General features: G+C 39.3%; 1 protein-coding gene across 1 annotated transcript; it reads right to left on the bottom strand.

Annotated features, from left to right (window-relative positions):
- Positions 1-171: 171 nt before the first annotated feature.
- On the bottom strand, positions 172-20,310 carry LOC106086900 (splicing factor U2AF 50 kDa subunit). Its single transcript, XM_013251720.2, has 5 exons — positions 20,172-20,310; positions 19,429-20,049; positions 19,268-19,353; positions 916-1,038; positions 172-836 (listed from the first exon to the last, which is right to left on the bottom strand). Exons 1-5 carry the CDS (start codon positions 20,182-20,184, stop codon positions 375-377), a joined length of 1,305 nt encoding a protein of 434 aa, XP_013107174.2. The 5' UTR covers positions 20,185-20,310; the 3' UTR covers positions 172-374.
- Positions 20,311-21,640: the final 1,330 nt, after the last annotated feature.

The following is a 21,640-nucleotide window of genomic DNA, read 5'->3' as shown; positions in this document are numbered from 1 at the left end:
AATGTTGTTTCTAGTATAACCGCTTTTTGCTACACACGAAAAATATATGTATGTATGTATGTATATATGGTATATTTATATGCAAATATTTTAAACTACCTTAAAATTGTAACGAATGAAAGCATCAGCATGAATCATGTCGTCAATATACATTCATATAAAAGAATGAAATACATATGCATGTATAAGAAATTTATAGCTACAATATACGCTTGACTTTTGCATAAAGAAAAAGAAAAAAAAAAACACACACACATTCATATGAAGATAGTCTTGTAAGGGTTAGGGTATACGAACATTTGTGTTCACTCAATTATAGGTCTGTAGTTTTTGTGTTATGTGTTCGAGGAGGGGTGGGGTGGGGAATACACTTCTTAGAATTCACGGCGATGATACTTATCTGGGTCAAAGTAGGAGGTAACCACAACACGATCGCTAAATTTGCGGCCCGTCAAGGCTTGTTGGGCCTTCTGACAGTCCATAACGGAATTGAATTCTACAAAGACTTTACCACAACCCGGAACATCGACCCCTTCGATGGGTCGGGGTATTTCCACGCTACGAACTACACCATATTTATTGCATTCCTCTTTGATATCATCGAGAATGTCCTCGTATTCGTCCTCGTCACGCAACTCATCGGGCGTAACCATGTTCAAGAGACACAAAACTTCGGTGGGTGGTCCTGAAATGCCCAGCATTGCCAGACCGGGTACTTGGATGGTAACGGGAGCAGCGGTAGTTGAATTATTTTGAGCATTTTTAGCCCCCACGCTGGCACGTTGCACAATGAGCTTCTTATCGCCCAACTGCATGCCATTAAGACCGGCAATAGCCTGAAATAGAAAATAACAAACATGTGTGAGACAAAATGGGGAGTTGTGACATTTGTGGCATTTTTGTTGACACACTTACTTGATCTGTTATGGTATGATCCACATATTCGGTGAAAGCATAACCTTTGCTTAGACCTGTGCCAGTATCCTTAACCAAATTGAAGGCCCTTAACTGGCCAAAGGATAATAGAAGCTCTTTGACCTGTTGACAAATTTAAAGCAACAAACAGAAACATACAATTATTGACTCTATCGTTGAAGGAGATAAGCTTTTGTGAAAAAAAAATAAATAAATAAAATATGTTAACAGTTTAAGGCGCCGAAAGAAACCTCCTTAGTGTGTTTTATGACACCCAAAATGGCAGTGGAAACCTAAAAGTAGCAACGCGAATTTTGCGATATTTAATTAGGGGTTCTCTGGCTGTTACAGCAGCTGCTTTACTTTACTGTGGCTTTCATTTTTATATCTGTGCTGTTGTTTTACCTTGTAGTCTGTTTTTTCTGTTTGTTTTTGTTTTTTTTTTTTTTTTTTTTGGCTTGAGTGGGCGGGTGGGGAACAAGTGTACATAGTAGTTTATCCTGAAAAATCAAAAAAGAAACTTGCCTTCTCTTCATTGTTTCATGTTGGAGTTGGGTTATGATATTCGAAAAGTGATTGATTGGCGTTTAGTAGTAGTAATAGTAGTGTGTCTGAAATCTGCACTGTGACGGCATTGACATAACAACAACATTGATATTGGTTGCCGGCCGGTTGTGGTGCCAAGAGAGCGAGCGAGAGCATAGAACTCGAAAGACAATTTAGCTTAGGTTTGTCTGTCTGTCTGTGTGAGTGTGTGTGTGTGTGTGTATGGGTTGTATTGCAACAATAACTTGTGTAGTATTACAGCACAACACCACACACCACCACCACCACCACCACCTAAGCTACAAGAATACAACAACGAAAAGATTAATACATTTGAGAAAACCAAAGAGCTGTTTTGTTTAAGCTGAAATTTAAATAACGGTATGTATGTATATCCTGCAAAAGAAACTTGTTGTTTGAAATATTGTATATACATGTACACATACTGATACAAACATTATGTTCTTTAGTAAAACAGGTCCACAAATTGCCAGAGTGTAGCTGAAACAAAAAATATTGCAAGTTTTGCAAAAACAAAACAAAAAACTATTTTGCAGAGCTAAAAGAAGGCCAAAATGTCTTTGCTTGAGCAATGGAGTCTGCAGCTGAAAAACAAATTAAATTTACTGAAGAAACCTAAAAGGGATATTTTATCTTCATCAAAAAACCATCATCGTCATCACAATGTCGATTTGCTGAAATAAAACAAGGGAATTTCTCCAACATATGGCAAGGTTTTGTTTTTTGTTTTCCTAAAATAAAAGCGCTAATGACCTGAAAAATAATGTTTTTAAATACTAGCAAGGAGGATTGGACGTTTGGCTAGGCCAAACTTTGTATACCCATCACCATGGACCTTTTTGAGAACGTTTCTACAGAAGCCGAAGACGGACTATGCAACTCCTTCGATCACTCCCTTGCGGCAATATAAGCAGCAACAGCATCCCGCCACAAATATTGTGGTTCTAGGGCTTTGAAGTACATCGTGTTTGCAATTTAATTGCAATGGTCTTAGTGGCAAATCCAAATTTGCCCATGAGTAGAGATGGGGGCGACCTGGGTATTAACCCTTTTATACCCAAAAGCTGGATATAAATGACTAGGGCTCCGGTTAGCCTTCGTCGCCCTTTCAGGGGAGTCGCAATTTCTAAAAGTATGGCCTTTCCAACATAATAAAGTTGGTTTTGTTTTTCGGTTGAACTGTATGGCAGATATTTCCTCGCATTCAGAATATTCGTGGTCATATTCGGACGAACATTCGGCATATATCTCGCTGACCTGCCGAATTGGACGTGATGCATGTACATTTCTTATATCCCTTCTTGGGAAACTCTTTTCCGCTTCATTACACTCTATTCTCAGCTGTTCAATGGGCGAAACTTGAATCGGGTAAATAATTCTCGCTACATGATCGAATCCCTTAATATCTCTGCCCATGGCATATGGGGCAGTACCTGCAAGTATTCAAGGCGATACACAAACTCTTCAATGAAAATACCACTTGAAATGCCATCAAACCTTAGTCCCAACTTGTATATTTTTCCTCAGTGTATAATTCGGAAAATCACTACATACTGAACTTGGCACAGAATTGTCGTTGGTTAGGCGCTTGCCATTATTACCTGTGTCCGGTGCAGACAAATTGTCCAGGCCCCCTAAGCCAAAATTAGACGCCAACGAACTGGGTACATTCCGATTTATGGTAAGTTCAGGTAACTTTTTTACAGCCTCTGATAGCGGTCCTATTGTATTCTTCAAATCACCTAATTCATCCTGGACCATACAAACATTGTTCTCGAGGACTCTTTGTTGCCTAAGAACCTCCTTTTTGCCTGTTCCCGATCTTATGGTCCCAGACAAATCGGTGATTTGACTCGCACTAGCCTGGTTTCCAACCGACATATCGATAAGATATCTACTTCTCTTCGCTTTCTATAAATGAACTACAATATTTGAATCAAAACTTTCAGGAATTTTTCTCTTTTCGCCTGAGATCGAGTCTGAATGCCCATAACCTCCTACTAATTGGACAATAATTGACAATATTTTTAACTAGATTATATCAGTTTATATAGAATATCTATTGGGTTGCCCAAAAAGTAATTGCGGATTTTTTAAAAGAAAGTAAATGCAATTTTAATAATTCTTAGAATGAACTTTAATCAAATATACTCTTTTACACTTTTTTTCTAAAGCAAGCTAAAAGTAACAGCTGATAACTGACAGAAGAAAGAATGCAATTACAGAGTCACAAGCTGTGAAAAAATTTGTCAACGCCGACTATATGAAAAATCCGCAATTACTTTTTGGGCAACCCAAAAATTGTTATTTAGAACACATATGTAACATTCGGGGGTTTTACGTGAGTTGCCCAAAAAGTAATTGGGGATTTTTCATATAGTCGGCGTTGAAAAATTTTTTCAACGGCTTGTGACTCTGTAATTGCATTCTTTCTTCTGTCAGTTATCAGCTGTTACTTTTAGCTTGCTTTAGAAAAAAAGTGCGCGAAATTTTGTTTACATTTGTTTGTTTGGCGTCAATTTTAATATGGAGCCCACAAAGGAGCATTTTCGTCCTGTTTCCGAGATGTGTATGGTGATAAAGCCTCAAAAGGAAGACAGTGTCAAAATTGATTTCGCAAATTCCGTTCTGGAGATTTTTCACTTAAAGATGAGCCACGTTCAGGTCGACCAAATGAAGTTGATGATGACCAAATCAAAGCATTAATCGAATTGGATCGTCATGCAACTGAGCGTGAGATAGGAGAGAAGTTAAATATACCAAAATCAACCGTTCATTATCACATAAAAAGTCTTGGACTGGTGAAAAAGCTTGATATTTGGGTACCACATGTATTGAAAGAAATTCATTTAACAAACCGAATCAACGCTTGTGATATGCACCTTAAACGCAATGAAATCGATCCGTTTTTAAAACGATTCATAACTGGAGATGAAAAATGGATTGTTTACAACAACGTTAGTCGAAAACGATCATGGTCCAAGCATGATGAACCAGCTCAAACCACTTCAAAGGCTGATATCCACCAAAAGAAGGTTATGCTGTCTGTTTGGTGGGATTGGAAGGGTGTGGTATATTTTGAGCTGCTTCCAAGGAACCAAACAATTAATTCGGATGTTTACTGTCAACAATTGGACAAATTGAATACAGCCATCAAGGAGAAGCGACCAGAATTGGTCAATCGTAAAGGTGTCATATTCCACCAGGACAACGCTAGACCGCACACATCTTTGGCCACTCGCCAAAAACTGAGTGAGCTTGGCTGAGAACTTTTGATGCATCCACCATATAGCCCTGACCTTGCACCATCAGACTACCATTTATTTCGATCTTTACAGAACTCCTTAAATGGTAAAACTTTCGGCAATGATGAGGCTATAAAATCGCACTTGGTTCAGTTTTTTGCAGATAAAGGCCAGAAGTTCTATGAGCGTGGAATACTAAATTTGCCAGGAAGATGGCAAAAGGTTATCGAACAAAATGGCAATTATATATTTGATTAAAGTTCATTCTAAGTTTTATTAAAAATGCATTTACTTTCTTTTAAAAAATCCGCAATTACTTTTTGGGCAACCCTAGTAGCACTAGTTTGAAATCTGCGAAATCAGAATTAAAACAAAACCAATATTTCTCTCTGTTCATTTGACACCAATATCTTGCAATTGATGCCAATTTCATACCTATTTGCCTGATAGCGGCTATCACGTCTAACATAGATCTGGTCACGACATTAAACTGTAACTAACACTACACAAAAATAATGACACAGTACACAGTAGTGCAAAATTCCTTTTTGACACAACAAAAAAGTATGCCACTAAATTTTCCTGTTGTGGGATTATGCACGTCTTCCTTCATTTTAAGTCTTCAAGTATCGGCTCCTCGTACAACAGACTTTTGAAAACGGTTACGAGGATGTCGAACTGCTCCACTTTCCAATCAGGATTCAGAAATGGTCTATTTCCTTAATTAAAATGGGCTATTACTTTGTGCTTTGATGACCTGCATTAACATAACTAACACAACATTTGACAAAAATGTTGAAAATCTTATATTGGGCGCCATATTGGGGTGTCCCGCAACGAATTTTGCACATATCTGGGATATACAAATATTTTCCAAACTATTTTTGATGATTTCGTATTCTTTGTATATAAACATGATCTTCTGATCACATGAAATCGGATTTTAGTTATATATAGCCTTAGCCCGATCTCCCTAAATATGGTATTGAGGCCATAAAAGATCCATTTTTACCCGAACTCAATGAAATTTAGCACAGTGCGCTCTGGTATACCCCTTCCCATTCCTGTCAAACGTGGTCCAGTTCAGACCATATTTGGATATAGCTGGCATACAGACTGATCTCCCGATATAGTGTAATGAGCCTATTAAAGGAGCATTTTTTATCCGATTTGGATGAAATTTGGTACAGCGAGTTCTGGTACCCCTCTAAATCTTTTCGTTGAATATCGTCCAGATCGGACCATATTTGGATATAGATCCCATATAGACCGATCTCCCGATATGGAGTATTGATCTCATAAAAGGAGCGTTTTTCATCCGATTTGGATGAAATTTGAAAGTTTTTTTTTCACGTAACCAAGACGCATGGTATGTCCCCTATATATGCAGTGCAATATATATATAGGAAAGTTAAGCGTTGGAGGGGGGAAAGAGGCAGTAGTGTTTTTTGATATTAGTCTTAAAATTCTGAACGTCAATGTCGGTGGGAAAGACATTAGCCGGAAGCCGATTCCACATACGAATTGTTCGGGCGAAAAATGAATTTTCTCGGTAATGCATGGTTCGGTCGACTGGCCAATCAATTGCAAACGGCTGCGAGTTCCTGGCAAGTCTTGTATTCCTGGTGAACATCCTAACGTCAGGGATAAGAAGAGGAATATCCCTGGAAAACACGCCATCAAAACAACAATAGATCAATACAACGCTATCCACATTCCAACGATGTGCAAGAGAAGCAATAGAGTTGGATACTCTACTGTCCCCAATTAACACAATCACTCTCCGTTGAACCCGGTCCAGTGACTACAAGGACGATTTTAGAGCCCCTGCCCATATATGAGAGTTATATGCCATCTTCGGCCTGATGTAAGTAGTATAGATATTGAGAAGATCAGAAGAGCTGAAATATTTCTTGCACCGCTTAAGAAAGTCCAATCACTTGTTTGCTTCTTTCGACACTTCGAATACGTGTTTTGACCAACGGACATCACATTGTATCTTCATTCCCACACCATCAAGAGCATCTGACTGCTCAGTATCTATACCGTCGATAGATATCGACGATTGTAGTGGATTGGTGAATCGCTTGTGAGACATGAAACAGCACAGCGCTTTCTGTGTGTTAAAGTCTACTCTGTTCACTCTACCCCACTCGGAAATGGCCAACAAATCCTGGGAGAGCGTCTCATCCATAATGCGCCTCCTGTCCACAATTTCTTGAGGACTGGGTCTATGGTCGAATGAATATGAAAATTAATGTCACAGACTACTACTCAGGATTCAAAGTCTAACCCAATAGATCGTCAATGAAAATGAGAAAAAGGGTAGGGGAAAGGTGAGAGCCTTGTGGCACACCTGCGGTCAATGTATACTTATCGGATGAGAACCCATCTACAACAGCTCGTATAGTGCGATCTCTGAGAAAGCTCGATTTAAATCGAACCAAGTTATTACCGACTCCAAAAGTGACAAGTTTTGATAAAAGTGCACCGTGCCAGACCCTATCAAATGCCTTGGAGATATCAAGAGCAACGACCTTACTCTCACCAAACTGGTGGATAGAGCGACTGCATCGTTCCGATCAACATCCTCTTTTGATCTGACAGCATCTTTGCATGCCCCGTTAAACTAAATTTTATCTATTAATATTACATTTACGTCACCGTTTAGAAAACAAAGTCTCCAATAAAATGCTGGAAAAATTTGTTAAGCTCAGCCCAACGTATTCAAATGTTGACCGCTTCGGAGATGGGAAAGAGACGGCGCGAAGAGCAGAATACGAAAAGAACGCTGAAATGGTGCAGTGATCGGAATTACCAGGAGGCGCAAGGACATTAACTTCATACATCTCAGGATGCGAAGTTAAGAATAGGTCAGGAGTGTATGTTGGTGCCCTTCGACACATGAAATGTGTGTCGGTTCATTTACTAGTTGCATCAGACCATTTTGCGCGGCGAATAGCTCGGCGTATTGACCCTCCGGAGTCGTATGTACCGAATGGGAAAGCCAAGAGGAGTTATGGGCATTATAACGCCAGCAACAACGATTTCACTGTCCGGAAAATCCTCTAAGATTGTAGTAATTGAGTCAGAAAGGGAGTCAAAGCCGCTTAAGGAAACCTTCCTTTCCTAGTTTTGACTTCTATATATAAACCCGAAGTAAAGTACGCGTGTTCCAATCCTAAATTTAACCCAAATGGAATTATATTCCGGATCTTGAGAGCCCAAGTGTTGCTGCCTATTGAACACTATATCATTAGCACAAGGCCTCTGTGGGGGATAAAAAGAGATAGAGTATGATACCCTGGAATGTGAAAATCCTGTGGATCAGAATCTTCAGCCACCTCGGTTTCACATAAAGCGAGGACACATCAGGTCGAAGATAATGAACATGGGAATATACCGCGAAAAGTTTCTAACATATCCCTCGTATGTTGGCAAAATTTATTCTAAACTCACCAAACATTGTGCCAATCAGAAATATTAAACGTTATCAGTGTATCCAAATATGATGTGAACTTGACGATATTCAACAAAAAGGTTATTAGGGGCATCAGAACTCGCTGTGCAAAATTTCATTGAAATCAGATGAAAAATTCTCCTTTTATAGGCTCATTACACTATATCGGGAGATCCGTCCGTATGGTCCGACCTGGACCACCTTTGACAGGGATGGTTAGGGGTCTACCAGAACACACTGTGCCAAATTTCATCGAATTCGGGTAATAAATGGATTTTTTATGGTCTCAATACCATATATCGGGCGGTCGGTCTAAGGGCAGCTACAATATTTCCAAATATAGTCCAATTTGACCCACACTTCACAAAAATGGGTCGGGGTACAGAAATCACTGTGCCAAATTTGATCGAAATCGAATGAAAAATTACCAATTTATTGCCTCAAGACTCAAGTCTGAGATCGGTCTATATAGCGGCTATATATAACTAAAATCCGATTTTATGAGATCAGAAGATCAGGTATATAGAAACGAAATCATCTAAAATTGTTTGGAAAATATTTTTATGTCCAAGATATCGGCAAAATTATAAATACTCAAAAAGGGTATTGGGTATTTACCCGGTAGAAACCCATCTCTACCCATAAGTATTCCATTAAGGAACAGTGGCACTTATCAATCAGTGTTGTCCGATTCAAGCTTAGGCTCAATGATAAGGGACCTCCTTTTAAACTAGAGTTCGAACCGCGTGCCGCAGTGCGACACGTCTTTGGGAAGAAGTTCTTACATGGCATTGTACCTCAGAAATGTCGCCAGCATTAGGATCGGATAACCACACCGATGAAAATTCTTTCTGATGTTCTCGTCAGGATTCAGTCCGGGCGTTCAGCGTCATAGGCGTATATGCTAACCTCTGCTCTACGGGGGACTTCGAGGAATGATTGGGGAAACTGTGAACTTTATTAATCGGTAGATTATGATCGCAGCGATCCAGAAAAATAAAGCCTAACAATAACTGCAGCTTGCACAGTTGTCACGTTTACAATGTGCTACGCAAAAATTTGCACACGGAATGGAGGCGGGGTACTGGCTTTCTTGATGCACCATTCCGTGCAGTGTACGTGTTCGTCCTTTTTTCGTCATGGGAGAGGAACATACAATAGTTGTGTCCCAGATATGGTTCAAGTTTAAAAGCTCGACACCAGTGGCCTACTGTCCGGCCATAATCACCAGGTTCTAGGTGACGACCACCGGCGCATAGTTTTGGCGGAACAAATTGAAGGCTCCACGTGTTGCACGGTGAATGAGGAAGTCTCCACTAAGATAACGAAGAGGCGCAGCAGCTCTTCAGACATTTCCATTGCATCCTCTGATATCCTGAGTGACGTATCCTGGCAAACCGTCATTTCTTTGGGATTAGGACACTTCCCCATAATACTCATTATAGACCCACCAGCCGACTTCACAAAAAAAAAACCTCTGAGTGCCGGACGTTTATCAATCACAAGAAGGCCGTATCACCTCAAATGTGCTGGTAGCCGACAGAAAATTCCGAGACATCATTACAGCAGCATCCGCTTGCTTTATACCAGCCGGTCGAATCCCCCAAGTGCGGTCCACTTCCTTGGCGCAAGCAGTGGTACTCGCAGACGAGCGTGATACGATTCGTTCCACTAATCCTAGAATCAGCGAGCTGAATTTGGAAATTAACAGAGATAAACGGCATTTGTGGTTGGAACACTTGGAGCAATGTAACTTAGTTACCGCTTTAGGCAACCTCTGGCCGACTTTTAAGTAACTCTCGAACCCCTGAAAGAGGGATGACAGGACCTCGTTCACCTTTGGCGGCGTAACTGTAACGGATCCGATGATATGTGTCAGGTTGTCCAACCGTTAATTTATTGAGCATCCAAAAAGTGACAAGGCTTGAAAGCGAGCCATTCATAGTATCCGTGGTCTCCGAGCCGACGATACGAAGACGAAGTTACGAATGTCATTCGTGGCGCCAAGTCATCGAAGACGCTAGGGCCCCGACGGAATCTCTGCACTGCGCTTGAGGGACTACTCCTCCAGAACCACGCTGGAGAATTTCCATTCGCCGAGCCGCACCATGGATTTCGAAGACTGCATAGCATAACAACTGCCTTGCATGCCATCACCGAACACATTTGCGTGACTTTAATCAGTCCAGGCCTTTTCATAGGATAGTCCTCATGGCACTGGTTCTATCGAAAGCATTGGACACGATCAGCCATGCCAAACTATTTGAGGACATCGCCAATAGAGATAAGAAATCTAAAAACCGTTGAGTGAAACTGGGAGTTCCCCAAGGTGGGGTGATATCTCCGGCGCTGGTTAAGCTCTACCTATCCTCCATTACACCCCCTCCAGAGGGCATAGCTGTCGTATAATATGCGCACGATTGTACGAGACCCCCGCACTTTGTTGACATCTGTAATAGGTTAAACGTCTATCTCAACGAATTTGCCGCTTTCTTCATCCACATTGCTCTTCACTACAAATACGTATGAGGTGAATAATGAGTTCAATGTGATAGTCGATGGAGTAACGATTCCGACCATCAAGTGTCCCAAAATACAATACTTGTGTCACATTTGACAGCTATTTACTCATTCTCCTCACATGCCACTGCATTTTGCGATGAGGTCAGAAGAAGAGAAACAAGATCTCCAAGTCAATTGCCGGCAGTGCTTTAGGTGCTGACAACGTAGCCTTGTTGACCACATACGATTGACCCGATGTAGGCTTTCAAGTGAAAATGATATGGCACACTACTCACAAGAGAACACATGCTACTCGCCTACACCGACGACATAAGATGAAAAATGCATGGGTCGGTCACCGGAAGTAGTAACTGCAACTTTTGAAAGAATCAGTGAGAATGGATCTGGCAGTAAATGGAGATAAGACAAAATGGATGGTGTCAACTCCCAAAACGCCTTGTACAACCGATCAGAAAAAGAAAATGAGAAAGTTGGGAATCATAATAACTTTGAGATAGTCAGCAACTTTATCTACCGGCACCAACGAATGACACCAGTTTTGAAATAAAGCCAAGCCAATAATACATGCAAACAGATGCTACTTTCGATTAAGTAAGCAGTTTAGAAACAGGTCCACCATTCGATAGACTGATACTAGCCGTGTTGTTATATATGGTTCTGAGGCAGTGCTTGGAGTGTTTGAGAGAAAGATTCGTCGAAAAATATATGGACTAGTTTGCGTTAATGGAGAACATAGACGTCGTATGAACCACGAGCTGTATGACGACGATAGCATAGATACACGTATCAAAATACAACGGGTGCGTTGGCTAGGTCATATTGTCAGAATGGATGAAGAAGCTCCAGCAAAGAAGTCTTTTGAAGGCAAACACGGTGGTACACGCAAACCGGGATGACCTAAAGTTTGATGGAAAGATCATGTGGTGGGAGAAACCTCGAAAATTGCCGTCAGAAACAAATAATCTCTCATAGCCATTTAAGGTAAGTAAAGTAAGACTTTCATCAAGATTTTAAATTTCTCCCCTATATATTGGCTGTTGGGCAAAAATGCAAAAATTAACTGAACGCGATTTTGTTGCCCGTCAAAATGCATGTGAAAGGCTTATTGACAACCTGCCTGAAGACGCGGTCATTTTTTCCCGTGACCAGGCTCACTTTCACATTTTCGGCATTGTTAACAAGCAAAACATGCGTTATTGGAGGAGTGGTGTTAATCACTAGAAGCCACTTCATTGTGAACGAGTTACTATTTACTCGATGACATTTTCAAGACTGCATGAATATTGGGATATTGTAGGGGAAGGCAAAAGTCGGGCGGAACCGACTATAAAATATCCTACACCACCGAGTCAACGTCCTATTTTTAATACATAAAACCATTGTCGGAACTTTAAAAATTTAGGCTATAATTTTGCGTAGCTACCCAAGTAAAAAAAAATATATGATCAGATCCAAATATATCTCGGATATGGTTGGATCTAATTAGATCGAAATGGATCTTCCATATCCAATTATATATAATTATACCTGATGCTATATATAACTACTAGATCTGGTAATAGATATAATTGGATATGAGGCCAGATATAATTATATCTGCTATATATGATTCCAAATCCAAAGAGATATGCTACATATATCACTGAATTTTGTTCGTTAAGTGTTTTAATGCAGAAATGATTATATTTTATATTAAATTTTGTTATTTTTATAGCCACTACCGTAGGATTTCATTTCAGTCATTCCGTTTGCAACACATCGAAATATGAATTTCCGACCCTACAAAGTATATATATTTCGGATCGTTGTAAAATTCTAAGACTAAATTGAGATATTGAGCTGAAATTTGGCACAGATACGTCTTTTTGATGCACGCTGGTTAAGTTCTTGAACGGGCTAAATCGGACCATATTTGGATATAGCTGCTATATAGACCGATTTTCCGATAAAGGGTATAATGCCCATTAAAACTTCATTTTTCATCCGATTTTGCTGACAGTTGATCGTAATCGGATGAAATATATTCCTTTAATGAACTCAATACCCTATTTCGGGAGATCGGTGTAAGGGGCAGTTATATCCAAATATAGTCCGACCACATTAAACAAAGGAGTGTAAAGGTCTACTAAAACTCAGTTTTAAATTTCATCGAAATCGTATAGAAATGCACTTTTTATGGACTCAATACCCTATTTCGGGAGATCGGTTAATAGGGCAGGGGCAGCTAAATCCAAATACGGTCCGATCTGGGCCACATTCAACAAAAAAGTGTAGGGGTCTACCAAAACTCGCTGTTTCAAATTTCATAGAAATCGGATAAAAAGTGATCCTTTATGGGCTCAATATTCTACCCATGAACGATAAGTTGGGTGTGAGTGCAACCCAAACACAAAAAGTAAGAGTAAAGTCGAATTCATAACCACTTTCCAAGAGTAGGCAAAAAAAAAACAAGTAAAAGCGTGCTAAGTTCGCTCGGGCCAAATCTTGGGAACTTACCACCATGGATTCTGCTAAAATATGGGAACTATATCTAGTTATAGACCGAATTGGACCCTACAGAATACTATTGGGTTGCCCAGAAAGTAATTGCGGATTTTTTAAAAGAAAGTAAATGCATTTTTATAAAACTTACAATGAACTTTAATCAAATATACTTTTTTTACACTTTTTTTCTAAAGCAAGCTAAAAGTAACAGCTGATAACTGACAGAAGAAAGAATGCAATTACAGAGTCCCAAGCTGTGAAAAATTTTGTCAACGCCGACTATATGAAAAATCCGCAATTACTTTTTGGGCAACCCAATATATTCAAAATTTCGGCCAAATCGTATAATAATCGCGACTTTTAAGGGCTCAAGAAGTCAAATCGGGAGATCGGTTTATATGGGAGCTATATCATTTTTTTGACCGATTTGAACCGTACTTAGCACACTTACTTGGCTCCGATGTTGGGAGTTATAACAGAATACTATGTGCAAAATTTCAGCCAATCGGAAATTAAATCGGGAGATTGGTTTATATGGGAGCTATATCCAAATCTGAACCGATATGACCCATTGGCAAACCCCAACGACCTACATCTATGTAAAGTATATGTGCAAAATTTCAAGCGGCTAGCTCTATGCCGTTCGACAGCTATCGTGATTTCGACAGACGAGCGGACGGACGTACGTGGCTAGTTCGAATCAGAATTTCGAGACGATCAGGAAAATATATATACTTTATGGGGTCCTAGATCAATATTTCGAGGTGTTACAAATGGAATGACTAGATTAGTATACCCCGCTCCAATGGTGGTGGGTAAAAAAAGGAGTATTGACGGAAGCAAAAGACGATGCTGTTTGTTCTTAAAATATACCAACTGTATTTGTTTACCTTTAACCAGGCACAACAAGTGGGTGGCTGAATTGGTAGCGCATCTGACTAGCAAACGAGAGGACCCATGTTCAAACCCCACTAGCGGCAAAAAGTAAAGGTAGCACACTAACATGGAAAACGGTCAAAAATAAGAGTTTAATTAAAAACAACAACATTTTGGTGTAAAATAAACAAAAATAAAAAAAAAACTGCAATTTTTTTTCAAGTTTAAAATTTAGGATCCAATTAGATATTATTATATATAATTGGATCTATTTATATCTGGGACAAATTTGAGATCCAATTTTATCTAATTGTATCCAAATGCAGCAGATTGTATCCAATTAGATCTAATTTGATGCAATTAGATCTAATTTTATATAACTATTTTTCGGATCCAATTATATTTGATGTCAGATATAATTGGAACTGATCATATCAATTTTTTTTTTACGCGGGTATCAAAATATCGAATAGATTCTTTTAAGATTTTCTTACTATAGGACCGAGATTGAGGCTATTGCAGCCTTAAAGGTTCACATGAAGATATATAGGGTTGCCCAAAAAGTAATTGCGGATTTTTCATATAGTCGGCGTAATTACATTCTTTCTTCTGTCAGTTATCAGCTGTTACTTTTAGCTTGCTTTAGAAAAAAAGTGTAAAAAAAGTATATTTGATTAAAGTTCATTCAAAGTTTTATTAAAAATGCATTTACTTTCTTTTAAAAAATCCGCAATTGCTTTTTGGGCAACCCAATATATGGAAGCTGTAGCCAAGTCTGGACCAATTTTGATGAATTTTGAAATGTAATCGAACGCCAAATAAAACACCTCGTGATAAATTTTGAAAAGCCCCTATCGGCTGAAAGATACATATAAGAGCTTGATCTACATCTAGACCGATTGTGATGAAATTTTGCACACATATTTGAACATCAAATAGACCAAAATTGTAGCTACCAAGGCCGTTAAAGGCCATATCGGAAGAAAGTTTTACAAGGCAGCTATATCTTCAACTGATCTGACATTGTTCAAAATCAATAGCGTTCGTCCTTGGACCGAACAAGTTGCCTGTGTAAAATAAGAATCGGACAACAATGTGTGTGTTGTGTTTATTGTTATCACGAGAAGCTGGGGGCTACCGGGCATATCCACAGGTTGCAGATGCTCCATACGGTGTAGCTGCAACTGCAGTCGCGGAAAATCTGCGGTATCGAGTGGAGAGTCTCAGTGAGAGGCAGAGCGTCACCGGCTCTTGCACAAATATTGAGTGTCTATGAAGCTCGATAGGAAAAGGCGTGTTATTGGCGCGCCTTTAAGTAACCAATAGCTACCCTATTCACGCGTCTATCGGTCCTCTGGAAAGGAACGAGCTTGTTCGTCTACAGGAGCTTGATGAGGATTGTCACCTCCACATGAAAATGTGGCTACAACAATAAAAACAAAGTTTATTTCACTAAAACAAATTCAATAAACTGGTTGCCACAAACATTCCTTTAAGGAACAGTGGGAGGATACTTCCCAAGGAGTGCTGTCCGATACAAATAAAAGAACAATAATAATTGCCGAGTGTGAACAGCTTGCCGCAGAGAGAAGTTTACACGGCTGATTACTACCAAAGATATTTGCAATCCCATGGCAGCCGGTTGTACGTACCGGATTGACCCGATGGAATCCTCCATCGGCAAGGGCTGCTGTCTCGGTGTAAAACACACTGCTACAACAACAACAACAACAACCAAAGATATTTACACCTCAAATGTCGCCTGCACTAGGAGTGGAAACCAACGATGAAATATTTTTCCGACTTTCTCGCCGGGGTGAATTCAAACGGAAGGACATTTATCATCGGTATTCACAAAACTTATTGTAGCTTTAAACTACATTTATTTGAGTTCTATATAGGAAATATGACAAAGAAGCCTACATTAAAACTGCTTTAAGTTTTAGATCAATATTTTAAGCATGATGAGACAAATAGGTATTAGCACCCTATCCAATGGTGATGGGTATAGAAATTAAATGTTTTTTTTTTTTAATCCATAAGTAGATAAGCGCTGAAATAAAAACAATTTATTTCCTAAAAAAAAGACAAAAAAAAAAAAAACGCTAGTGCTAAGGAAAAAAAAACGGATTTCGGATTCCTGGTAAGCAATTTAACTGTATCTTCAAAACCCAAAAGTCGGTTGATTTGCCAAAGCTCTAAACGAAAGGTGAAACTGTGGTTCATGCAACGAAATAGAACTTGCAAAGGGTGATTTTTTAGCTATTATCTTTTTGGCAACACTGGTTTAAACAGCTCACCCACGTTTCGTGTTTTGTTTCAATGTCAAACATCTTCAGTTTGGTCTATGATCTAGCCATGAATCGTCTTACAAACGAAGAACGCTTGCAAATTGAATTGAATTTTATTATCAAAAATGTGCGTGCTCTGTTAAGAAAGTTCATCACGCACCTCGTTCATTTTACGACGAAGCTCATTTTCGTCTCTTTGGGTACGCAAATAAGCAGAATTGTCGATTTTGGAGTGCAAGAGCTACCTATGCATCCAGGAAAAAGTCGCAGTTTGATGCGGTTTATGGGCTGGTGGCCTCATTGGGGCGTACTTCTTCATAGATGAAGCAAATCGTAACGTAACTGTGAATGGTGAGCGCTACCTTAAGATGAGATATCCAACTTTTTTTTTGGCCCAAAATGCAAGAGCTTGAATTGCATGACATGTGGTTTAAATAAGACGGTGTCACATGCCACATAGCACACCTAGCTATAGACTTATTGAGAGGTGAGTTCGGTGAACATTTTATTTCACGTTCGGAACCGGTCAATTGGACGCCTAGATGGTGCAATTTTACGCCTTTAGACTATTTTTGTGGGGCTATGTTAATGCTCTTGTCTATATAGGCAAGCCAGCTTCAATTGACGCATTTATTCGTGTGATACCGGCCGAAATGTTGAAAAGAGTATGCCAAAATCGGACTAAACGGATGGACCATTGGAGGCGCAGTCACGGTCAACATTTGCACGAAAAAAATCTTCAAACATTAAATTATATGGACCGTACTCGATCGATTCAAATAAAGATTTCATGCATTTTTCTGAAATCTCTTTCCCTTTATATCAAAATATCCACAAGCAACTAAACTTCACTTTAAGGAAAAGTTTCCCAGCATAAAGGCCTGGGCTCTCGTAAATGTAGGAAAACGTGTCGGCTTATGAATACACATACAACTGATTACCGAATGTCTGTCGACCGTAACCGGAAAGTAGAGTTCAGTAAAAATAAATTTTTAAGTTCCGTTTTCGTGTCAGCTTACAAAATTTGAAATTTGAACAAATTTCAAAAACAAAAATTTAATTTAGAAAACAGCTTTTCTACTGTTTTATGATTTCTCTGTGGAATTTTTCACAATTTATTGTTAATAGCTTAATTTAACGCTGAATGGGTAGCCCATCGTGAAAAGGAGAGTTCACTCGGTGGCCAGTCTGACCTGTGGTGAAAAGAAAATTAAAACTATGTGATAAAAATAAATTACTGTCCTTGAACCCACGGGGCGCCATATATGTGAACTGATTTCGAAAACTGTAAATCCCTTCCCAGAATTTCCTTTGTGGCTATCATTATAACACAGATCTCTGCCCTAAAGAACATACACTCCTCCGGCAGTCTCACTGACGTACCGATATTTTGTCTGCCGGAATATGGCCCCAATTCAGTCACTGTCTCCATCTCGGAGCTATCTATAAAGATCAAGGTATCATTCGCTTCAAACATTCTTTTCATTCTAGCAAAACCCGAGAACATCCCACCCTTGAGGCGTTCCCCTTATCGTCCGCCTTCTGACTACATTATCTCCAAAGTCCACGTTGATAGCCCTGTCATGTAGCATACATTCACACAGGGAGCAACTCAGTTCGACCCCGGGCGGTTCAGGGCGGTGACTGTCGACCCATCTCCTCGTTATTAAATGTCCTTACAATATTCAGAAAAGACGCCATCGCGTACTCCTTCAGTACGAGAGACGCCTCGACTTCGCGCACCACTTCGTGGAGGGCCGTCTCCTCCGACCTGCCCTCGAGGGTTGCCTAAAGTTTTTCGACGTCAGATCCTCACTCACCCTCAAGTGTTTTTTGTTAACAAAATTGTTTCGTTTATAATGTCAAATGCTACGAGAGCATAACCAGGGCTTAAATTGTTTTCGAGTCGGGAAAATACTTAAATACATACACTGGGGTAAAAGTTCTTGGAACCAAAAACAAAATATCCCTTTAAAGATTAAAGGAAGGACAGTGGAAATATGGATATACATATATTTATATCGTATAGTGAGCATAGGTTATGGGACTGAGAATTTTTGTGACTTTTCACATACATATTTGCCAATAAAAGTTCATTTTTGTACAAATTTAGAGCTATTAGAAAAGCTGGAACTGTAGCTCGTACAGCTCATGCAGAATGCCTTTCAAAAACGAGATAAAGAGTAACCTTTCCACAAAATGAGTAATTACGATAAGAGTATAATCACATTTCAATGATAACAGAGGCTATACAAATGCAAATGGCAAATTTTGCCCATGAACATTCCACGAGGGAACAAGGACTCACTTCTCACGTAACAATGAGTGCAGTCCGATTCAAGCCCATACAGATAGGTAATGATTTTAGCCTACTACAAAACTTAATCAAGTCAATTGAAATAGTCGTCATAAGATTTTTGATAGTAAACTGGATACATTTGAAAATACACATCAAAGATGTGACATGGACATCGTGCCTGGAAACTACTTATGACGCCTTCACGTATACCTACAATACAATTTCACAGTACGTAGATATCTCCTTAATTGAATAACATTTATGACGCTGAATAGTTGATTTTCGTTCAAGTTTTCAGTATTTTGTTGATGGTGATGGCAAACTCTGAAACTATCTTAAAAACTATTCCGTATAAGTGTTATGGTTTCAAATGTAAATGTCAACCAAAACGCCTGAAGTTAAGATTCCTGTGTTTAAGCTATAATATGGCATAAACTGAATATTAACAAAAGTTTAAGTCTTATCTGCATTTCAAAAATTTGAACTGTGAGAAAATATCAAGTATTAAATACGGCAGCTTATTGTTTTTTTTTCTTTTTTTCTCTTAAAAAAAAACCATAACTTGTAAGGAAATTAAATATTTCTTTGAGTAGGAAACGTTAAATACCTGTTCCTCGTTCAAATAATTTGGCAGGCCACCAATGAAAATCTTATGCGGAGAGTCTGGCACCACTGTAGATATTACACCATTAGCTGTAAGTGGAAAAGAAGCACAATTACTCATCAGTTGCTGTTAATTTGAATGGGATTTAATGAGCAACAACTTACAGACTGGTTGTGGCATAGGCGAGGCATCCACCACTCCTGGCATTGGTTGATAATCGTGGGGTCGGCGTATTTTCAAACTTTGTCCCTTAAAATTAATTCCATCGAATGCCATGGCTTGGGTGGTTTCATCTGTCGAACGGAACTCGAGGAATGCAAAATTCTTGTCCAAATTGATTTGGCAAGCCAATACCGGATTGCCATCAGCCTGTGCCAGACCGGTTAAATGCATTTGCTGATTGAAGAACTCCATCATTTCATCTTCGGTCACGCCAAACGGTATATTGCCCACATATAGACGTCGTGCCTGTCTGGTAATTGTGGAACCAACGACGGGCACCGCAGCTTGTGGTATATCGGGCACTGTATTTGCAGGGATTTGACCAGAGGCCTGCATAGCCTTGTATTGCAGTGGTGTTATATGCTCAAATCCTGGTGGCGGTACATCCCAATACAATGAAGGTTTGCGGCGTCTGGTATAATTGCCTCGTCCCCTGGGCCCACTGCTGGCACCTGGGATATTGGCCATTCCCCGCTCATCGCGTCTGTCGCGACGATCACGGGAACGTGAACGGCGTCTATCGCGCGAACGAGATCTGCTCCTGTGGCGGCGTCTGTCACGGTCTAGATAAAAACGCAAAATATCGCGTGGGTCACCACACAAAGAATACACATTAATTTGAAGGTGAAAATATGCATGATAAACTGTACATTGATAACAGCACAGTTCCCTTCAGCATACATACCATCGGAACCCATTTTTTAAGTATTTGCGTCTGATGCAGTAGTTTTTACAACACAATACTTAGTCTTTACTCGCTAGTATAAATAATTTTGGCAATTTTTTTCTATGTACGCTCCTCGCTTATTTTGACACAGGGTGATTCGTACAAATTTAGTTACATTTTAAATCTATTACCATTTTTTGTCACAGCATGTCAGCCATTTTTAATGTTCAAAGACGTACCTAAATGATCACGTTACGTATTACAAGTAACAATTTTTAACTAAAGGCCGGTACTGTATTCGGTTTTTGCATTGAAACTCCATATAAAAACAATTAACGGAAAATGTTGCCGAAATGTGTTCGTTTCGTCATAACATGTTTTTTCTTCTGGGGAAAATTCACATTTCGGGACGCCCATTGAGAGCACAACCACAGTCGCTGTGCAACAAGTCATTTTCTTACGCAAAATTAACGCCATCGACAAACTTCTAAATTGCAATTGGGTATTTGTTAGTGTTAGTGATGTTGCTCTCATGTATTTACTCTGGGTGAAACAAAATAAAGTGTTTGTGTAAATAAGAAGGTATTTTTTACAAATATTTATTTAATTATTAGTTCCAACATATAATAAATATATGCTCAAACACAGAAAAGAAAAAGCATTGGCTACTATGGCCATCAGCTTAAACAGTGACAAGAATTTGTTCATAACATATAATTTTTACTCAGATATGTAAATTAGAATGTGTGATAAAATTTAATACTATGTTGATGTTTTCAATAGACGGGTGCCTAAGGGTCTCCAGGCCTTTGTTATGATGAATGGTAGGCTGATATTGAGTAAGAGAAACGCATGTTTCAATGAAGTGTTTTACAGATGGAGGATTACCTCAGAAATCATATGGTGCAATCCATCATCTTGTCATCAAGCTGATCGACATCTTTCCAACACGCGCAAAGAATTTTGTGTGCGTGTGTGTGTACGTGTGCGTACAAGAGCAGAGAATATGCGAGAAAGAACACAACAATGAAGGGAATGCTAACAAAAATTTGACATCTTAATATCGTCAAACCCAAAGAGCGTAAGAAAGAATAAGAGCTGCCGTTAGAGCCTAATACGGGATGACGAGTGACAATTTTTAAAGACACAACATGTTTGAATTGCTTACGATATTTCGTTTATCCTTTATTCCAACTTTCGGTTGCAAAGAAACAAAGCAAAATAAAAAAAAAATGTTCGAACGAATGCCCGAATCAAAACAGAATAACCCGAAAATGTTGCAACCCTCAATGTGATTCCAATTGGAATACATGGAAAATGTTGTGTCTTTAACGCGAGTTATTTTACGGTACGGGGAAGACAAAGCAGAAACCCTGTCTTGTATTATCTTAAGCTCTTTGGTCAAACCTGGCCGGCTGTTAACAACTGTTCGCGTGAGACCATCTCATAAAATCCGCCTTGCATTTACGGTATGTTTGCGAGAGCAT

The sequence above is a fragment of the Stomoxys calcitrans genome, chromosome 4 (genome assembly GCF_963082655.1).
Source record: "Stomoxys calcitrans chromosome 4, idStoCalc2.1, whole genome shotgun sequence".
Classification (NCBI taxonomy): Eukaryota; Metazoa; Arthropoda; class Insecta; order Diptera; family Muscidae; genus Stomoxys; species Stomoxys calcitrans.
This window is presented reverse-complemented; position numbering and strand designations above follow the sequence as displayed.